Source organism: Cydia fagiglandana, chromosome 1 (assembly GCF_963556715.1).
Source record: "Cydia fagiglandana chromosome 1, ilCydFagi1.1, whole genome shotgun sequence".
NCBI lineage: Eukaryota > Metazoa > Arthropoda > Insecta > Lepidoptera > Tortricidae > Cydia > Cydia fagiglandana.
In genome coordinates this window covers 23928167-23935625 of record NC_085932.1, presented here as the reverse complement: position 1 = coordinate 23935625, position 7459 = coordinate 23928167, and the positions used below count along the sequence as shown (strand labels likewise).

General features: G+C 37.0%; 1 protein-coding gene across 1 annotated transcript; it reads left to right on the top strand.

Moving 5' to 3' along the window:
- Positions 1-4287: 4287 nt before the first annotated feature.
- Positions 4288-5161, top strand: LOC134666741 (proteasome assembly chaperone 2). The gene has a single exon (XM_063523998.1). It carries the CDS (start codon positions 4392-4394, stop codon positions 5133-5135), a length of 744 nt encoding a protein of 247 aa, XP_063380068.1. The 5' UTR covers positions 4288-4391; the 3' UTR covers positions 5136-5161.
- The last annotated feature ends 2298 nt before the right edge of the window (positions 5162-7459 follow it).

The following is a 7459-nucleotide window of genomic DNA, read 5'->3' as shown; positions in this document are numbered from 1 at the left end:
ATACTGCAGAAGATAATAATAATGAAAGCAATACGGATATAGAAATAGAAAATAATAATATATCAGATATGAGCGTGCAAGAACAGACGAGATCAGGAAGAAAGATTAACAAACCAAGTCATCTCAATGACTACGAGACTTACATGGCGTACTGTCTCACAAGTAATGAAGAAGATCCACTGAAATACGAACAAGCAATTAAAGATAAAGAATGGAAAGAAGCTATCGAAAAAGAAATAAATTCATTAAAAAAGTTGAATACTTGGGAAGAAGTAGAAGCTAAAGGCAAAAAAGCGATAGATACGAAATGGGTCTTTAGGACCAAAGATAGCGGTTTAAAGAAAGCTAGACTAGTAGCAAAAGGATTCCAGCAGAAAGACAGCTATTTCGGGAACAATTATTCACCAGTAGCAAGGATGAATACAATCAGGATGTTTTTAGTAAACGCCGTACAAAATGATTATGAAATATGTCAAATGGACATACCAACAGCTTTCCTGAATGGAGTGTTGGAAAATGAAGTGTACATAAAAGTACCCGAAGGTGTTAAAGCTGGCAAAAACAAAGTACTAAAATTAAAAAGAAGTCTATATGGATTAAAAGAAAGTCCAAAATGCTGGAACGGAAGACTGAATAACTTTATTACAAATGATATAGGACTAAAGCGGTCCCAAAATGATTTTTGCCTGTACTACAACAACAAAGTTTGGATGTTAGTATTTGTTGACGACATATTAATAACAGGAGAAGAGGAAGAGATAAAAAGAGTAAAGATGGAATTGTTTAAAGAATTCCAGGCCAAAGATTTAGGCGCTATCAATACATTCCTTGGCATAGAAATAACAAGATCAGATGAAGGAATGAAGCTTACCCAGAGCAAACAAGTACAAAAGATACTTGATAAATTTAAGATGACAGAATGTAATGGTGTTAAAACACCGATGGAAAAAGATTGCCAAATTAAAACGACCAAAGATGTCAATAATGTGATAGATGTTCCCTATAGAGAGATAATAGGAAGCCTTATGTTTTTGGCAACAGTAACTAGACCAGACATCAGTTATGCTGTGTCATACTTAAGTCAATTTCTGGACAAACCAGATATACAATGTTGGAAGCAAGCAAAGAGAATCCTGAGATACCTAAAAGAAACAGCAGATTACGGGCTGAATTACACGAAGAACAATAATAATATTGAAGCATATTCAGATGCCGACTGGGCAGGCCAGAAAAATGATAGGAAAAGTACAAGTGGAAGTGTAATAATGTACAACGGCAATGTTATCGGATGGCACTCGAGAAAACAACACTGTGTCTCCTTGTCAACGGCTGAGGCAGAGTACGTCGCGCTGGCCACCACATGTACAGAGGTAGTAAATATAAAAGGATTAGCGAAGGATTTCGGTAAGTGCTTAACCCCTACCATTTACGTAGACAACATGGGAGCCATCGCCATGTCAAATAGCTACGAAAACAGCAAACGTGCAAAGCACATTGACATCAAATACCATTTCGTCAAAGACTTAGTGAAGAACAAAACCATAACAGTGTATCACGTAGACTCATACAATAATGCTGCTGATAAGCCTCCTCCACACTCGTGCGCGAATCGCGGCGCGAAGCCGCGAATGCGAGTGTGGCGTCGATTTTCGCAGACAGCGAAATCGACTCCACACTCGCGTTCGCGGCTTCGCCCGCGATTCACGCGCATAGTCTGGAGGGGGCTATATGTTTACAAAAATACTGTCTGCAGAGAAATTTGCTCACAATAGAGACTTACTAAACATTTCTTAGTTTTCTATTTTCAGTGTTTCTGTAAAGCGAGAGTGTTGTGTGTTGTGTTAATGATAAACACTATTATTTAAGTTTTCGTAACTAAGAACTGTTACTTTTAGTTTTACTTATATACGATTATATATGTTTTTAACCTTTGCCACATTTATAATCGAGGAGGAGTGTTAAAGTAGTATTTTGTGTTGGCAATACTTTATTGTCTTTATCCTATTCTATATTTGATTTCTATCTGAAAGAATAAACTAACATGTCATTACGCTAATTTTATTTTCAATAATATTAATAAATTCAATCTTCCATAATATCCTAGAGTCTGTGCGGAAAGAGAAGAGTCGTGGCAGAAACGGGAACTAACATTTTAAATTTTATATGGCAATCAAACCTTTGACACCTGTCTTGTAAAAAGTAAACAAACTTCTGTCAATGTATATTTTTATTAACAAAAACCGCAAGTTTTATGTATAAAATATTTTCAAAACACGATAAAACCGTACATAAAACCACAGGGAAAATTATATTTAACATTCTTCGGTTTTTTCAGCGGGAAGAAAAGGGCTAAAAGCCGACTATCTACTTACAAAAAGTCGCGGAACGTGTTTCCGCTATTCGCGGGTATTGATGTTGTATTTAATATTAAATAATTACCCCCCTAAGTAACTTGTCTCCGGTATATAATCGGTAAGTATATTCATTAAAAATATATTAATTTTCATAAATATGCAGGTCATTCATGATCTTTAAAATAACTGACAAATAGTCTTGATACTTGCCATTTTATGCATATTTATATGTAATTTCTTTTTCAGGATTGTGTAAAAGTACCTACGGTATCTCGAATAAAAGACCGCTAAAAGTAGGTGATATGCAAGAATTCGTAATCTACGTGCCGGATTCAAGCACATCCAGTTTAGATGAAGATAGTTCCTATGAGGGTCTCTGGTTGTTTTGACGCTAGCTCAAACATAAATGACATTGAATATTTTAATTCAGACTTCGATTACAAAGAATAAACTTTTTCTAATAAAATATTTCTTTATTTGTAAGTTCGTTTACTAGGTTCTGAATAAAACATTTTCTAATAAAATATTTCTTTACTGCTTACGAAATTGATCTGTATTCTGTTAGTTACGAAATTATATTTCATATTTAGCAGTGACTTTTCGGCGAAGTAAAATATCGTGAGATGAGAGAACCGGACATATCCCAATAAGGCCTACCTCCTTATGCAGTATTTTTATTCATATTCATATTTATTATTAATAATGTACACATACATTACAAGTCAAGTTTACAATGGGTGAAATATATCCCAGATAAAATTACAGCTCTATTGCCCAATTTCTACCCGATCTACCCGGTTTTAATAACTGTTGGACTGCACAGATTAGGCAGTACATAAATGAGATTCTATCTTGTTTGGTACTAAAATTACAGTTGTATTCGGCAGATTCTTAACTAGTTTTAGCAGTTTTGTCAATCGCAGTCACTTTTTAGTATCTGAGACATAAAATCAAAGTGTTTTTTAAAAAGAAAAGTAGTGCCTGCGCTAAATCAGAGGATTGAGTTGACGAGCCGACACCACCACCAGGCTCCGTTTAGTAAGCCGTGGTAAAAAACCGGAACAAAAGGGATTCAAGTATCATGACCTTTAGTATCGTACTATAATCACGTGACCAGTGTTGTCAGTATAGCAAAAACCATAAAATAGCACTGGCGCGCCCTCAAATCCCACGACTCTTCTCTTTCCGCACAGACTCTATCTCAAAAGTATGGGCCAAGTATGGGCTATGGTGGGCAACAAATAACCCGACCGAATTACGTAGATTATTTTTGGTATATTATCAGGAATGTTAAGACGTGTTTTTAATATGTTCGCATTGCGTATGTTTTGTCCCTCACGGAGGCACGCGCACACCACTTCTATAGGATGCTACTTCTATGAGATAAATCGAACCGTGTGTATGATGCACACACACACACTGTGTGTGTGTGGACTGCACAGTTTTATCGCAACGATTTATCGTTACGTCGTCCGCGGTGAGCTATAAATATCGCCGTGTCTCTTTTATTTACACGGGAGTGCTTATCTTTTGTTCGTGTTTATAGCCGATAGCTCATAGCTTACTAGCTCGCGGTGGGACCAGTGCCAAATTGTGTGTAGAGCAACGCGGTAGGCCAAAATAATGTGATTATGGAAGGTAGAGATTACTTCTACACTCCATAAATGTGATGTCAAAACCACTAGAACTGTCAGAAGCAATCACGGAAAGAAAGAGCGCGCCTTGTTCAGTAGCCCCCTCCACAATCGTGCGCGAATCGCGGACATTTTAAATTAAAATTATTTTAATGGTTGGCGAAAAATTGTCCCCGTTTGGACACGCCTTTAGTGATCGTCTATGCATCCTTTTTATAGATATTTTATTGCCATGTAGCAACACCATAGTTTACGTCAAATAAAACGTCAAGTGTCATAACAAAAATTTGATGGTCGTCTGTCGATGAGTCGATGACATGCAGCTTTCCAAGTTTAGAAATTTGTAAGATTTTTAATCAAATTTTAAAGTTTTTTTTTTAATAAACCATTCTGTGATACAACAATGGATCAAATCAACCTGTGGAAGTTCTTCGATACTGGTCATTTGAAGGGGTTCACATTGATCATTCCGAGCGTTGCAGTGGGAAATGTTGGGCAGCTTGCCTGTGACTTGCTAATTTCGTCTTTAAATATGAAGAAAATTGCATCAGTTTACAGCTCAGCTCTTATCCCGGTGGCTGGTTATGATCCGTACGACTTGAAATCCAGCAAACTTTCAAGCAGTTGTGAAGCATACAAATGTGGAGAAAGACAATTGGTTATTCTACAGCTGAGAGCACCTCTTGTATTTGAATACGCACAAAATTTCCTAGAGGATGTTGTAAAACAATTCAAAGCAAAAAAAATTAAGGATATTATTGTGCTCACCAGCAGTTTTGCTCATGAAAGGAAGCACATAATGACATCTCCATTTAGATACTTAGCAAGTGAGACTTCACCATATGAAGATTGCTTGAAATCTTTGAATTGGTTGGTGCATGAGTCATTGGAAGGCGGCATTAAAATATACGGAGGGGGCTTTGCGACTCAAATATTTCAAATTTGTAAAGAGCTTGATGTGCCCTCTCTCATAATATACAAATACTGTTCTGAAGGAGACAATATTCCTGATGCCTATGAAATGGTTAATTATTTAAATAATCTTCTGCAGTTTTATAGTGAAGGATCAGATTTGATGTCTGAGCTAATACAGCCTGTGTCATGGAAGCTTCTGTTTGGCCGACCACCACCAAGAGATATTTACTAATGAAATATATTTTGTTTTCCACTGCATTTAATTGTTTATGGTTTTACACTCTATCCATCATTCACCTATAAATTAAAATAAATGCTTTTATTGAATAACATTGATGTTTGGCGAGAGAGAAATAAATAAAAGACTATTATGACATGTTTAATAAGTAGACGCTGTGTCAAACACCAAAGCTGTCACTCAGACGCCACATCATCCTAATGTCGAAACTGAAAATGAACTTTATGCATATGCACATAGGTCTATGTTGCTCTGTTGCCTGTGATGGACTAGTCCGTTGTTGGCGTTGAAAAGGTTAATAACGTCTTTGAGCCTCCTAAGGCCCAGCCGTACATATGAAAAATACATACAAAATTTGTCACTAACATTTGAATCTATTTTGTAGGATATAAATTTGATTTTGCGTTGTTGAAAAATTACGAAACAAAGGATAAGGGACTCAAATCTAATTGAATAGGATTTAAATTTCTTCGAACTGAAGACGTAGGACCTTGGGCCTTGGGAGGGTATTCCATTCCATGAGTAAATATAGCCCGTATTCCATGAGTAAATATAGCCCCTATTCCATGAGTAAATAGGTTTGTCAGTAGAAAAAGGCTCAATTCAAATTTTCCATGGTACGATAACTCTTCGCGCGTACATTTTTTAGATTTGCCGCTCTTTTCTACTGACGAAGATGAATTGACAGGGTGTATATGTAATAACAACAAATTTTTACCTAACAAAACTTCCGACGTACACATCTGGCTATAACAGTAAAATGTAAGCTATTTTTCTATCCAGCATGAAATATTTTTCAGCTTACAGCGACTTCGATAAGCGACACTGAAAATTATTAACGTGAGAAAATAAAGTGTATTTTAGCAGGGATTGCGGTCGAAGCCCACCCACGCTGTTATTGACATCACTTTCTGAGCATAGGAGTCTGCTTCGACTAAGTCAACTCGTATAGTTAGGACCTCGATATTCATAACAATTATGTTCAATCAGAGATCATACTTATACCTACTCACCCACGCTCGGTAAGAAATGATCAAAAGAAGCCTGCGAGCACTAAAGTGTTATAAATCGCCTGTTATCGCCTTTGAGCAATAACCGCTTTATAGCACTATAAAGACAACCTAACGTGAAGTATATCGAAAAGTGTAGGAGGAGGAAAATCTTTTTCATATACGCGGTTTGTGCTATGAAACGGTAACGTTAAAAGAAATCGTTGTTTTATGACAGGAAAAATATTTTCTTGCAACGGCCGTAACTTTCATATCTTTGCGATAAATATACATGTAAGCAGTCCCGACAGTAGTACATACCACTTCAATATGATTACCGTACCTAACTACTACAGTTAAGTACCTACAGCTAAAAAGTAAAAATACCTAAAATTATTCATACAATAACAGTCACGTTTGCATTAAATTAGGTATAGTCAGCATGTCTCAGCATCAATATTAGCGGATATATGGAACAACGCGCCTAAAGTATCTGCCACCCTGGAAAACTTTTCCAAATAGAGATAAATCTCTAGGTACAGTTATCATTTAAAAGTTTCAATTTCAGTCTAATCGTCCTGTCCATAGAGACATACTAGGTATATCTTGTTATGCAGTTAGAAAACGGTAGATACTTTTGACGCGTCGTCTGTTCCGCTACTTTTGACGCTGACTGTGCTCCAATTCGGGTTTGTCATATGCGCTATCTGACTTGACTTGAAATGAATAGGTATATAATATTTCATAAAAGAATTAAAACTCTTCGTCGAATATGCTATTTAGCACAGATATGGCCGCTAGGTGGCGAAAGCGCCACGCGCGGCTTATGGCAAACCCCAAAATTGGGGTCGAACAGATGTACTTTTAGCTAGGTAGCTAAAAGTACATCCGTTAGACCCCAATTTTGGGGTTTGCTACAGGTGTAGCAAAGCGACGAAATCGCGGAGTGAGCCACGCCTGCCCACGGGTAAAGATACCTTATGGCGCTTACGCTATTATTAACGTCGCTCCAATATTATTGCGGCGCTATGCGACATAAGCGCCAGCTGCCATAAGGTATCTTTTGTCGTGGAACGTCACATAACTTTACTATTTCATATCTAGTGAATCTCTAATTCATTTCCCGAATCGCGGCGCCAGCCGCCATAAGGTGCCGTGGAACGTCACATATTTTTACTACTTAACTATTTCATATCTATTATAGTGAATCTCTAATTCATTTCCCGAATCGAGCCGTATGTATTTGGTAACACGCGGTATAATCGCTAAAGAGCAGAGACAGCCAGACAACCTTTGGCTAATAACAGTAATAACTATTACCCTATTTAT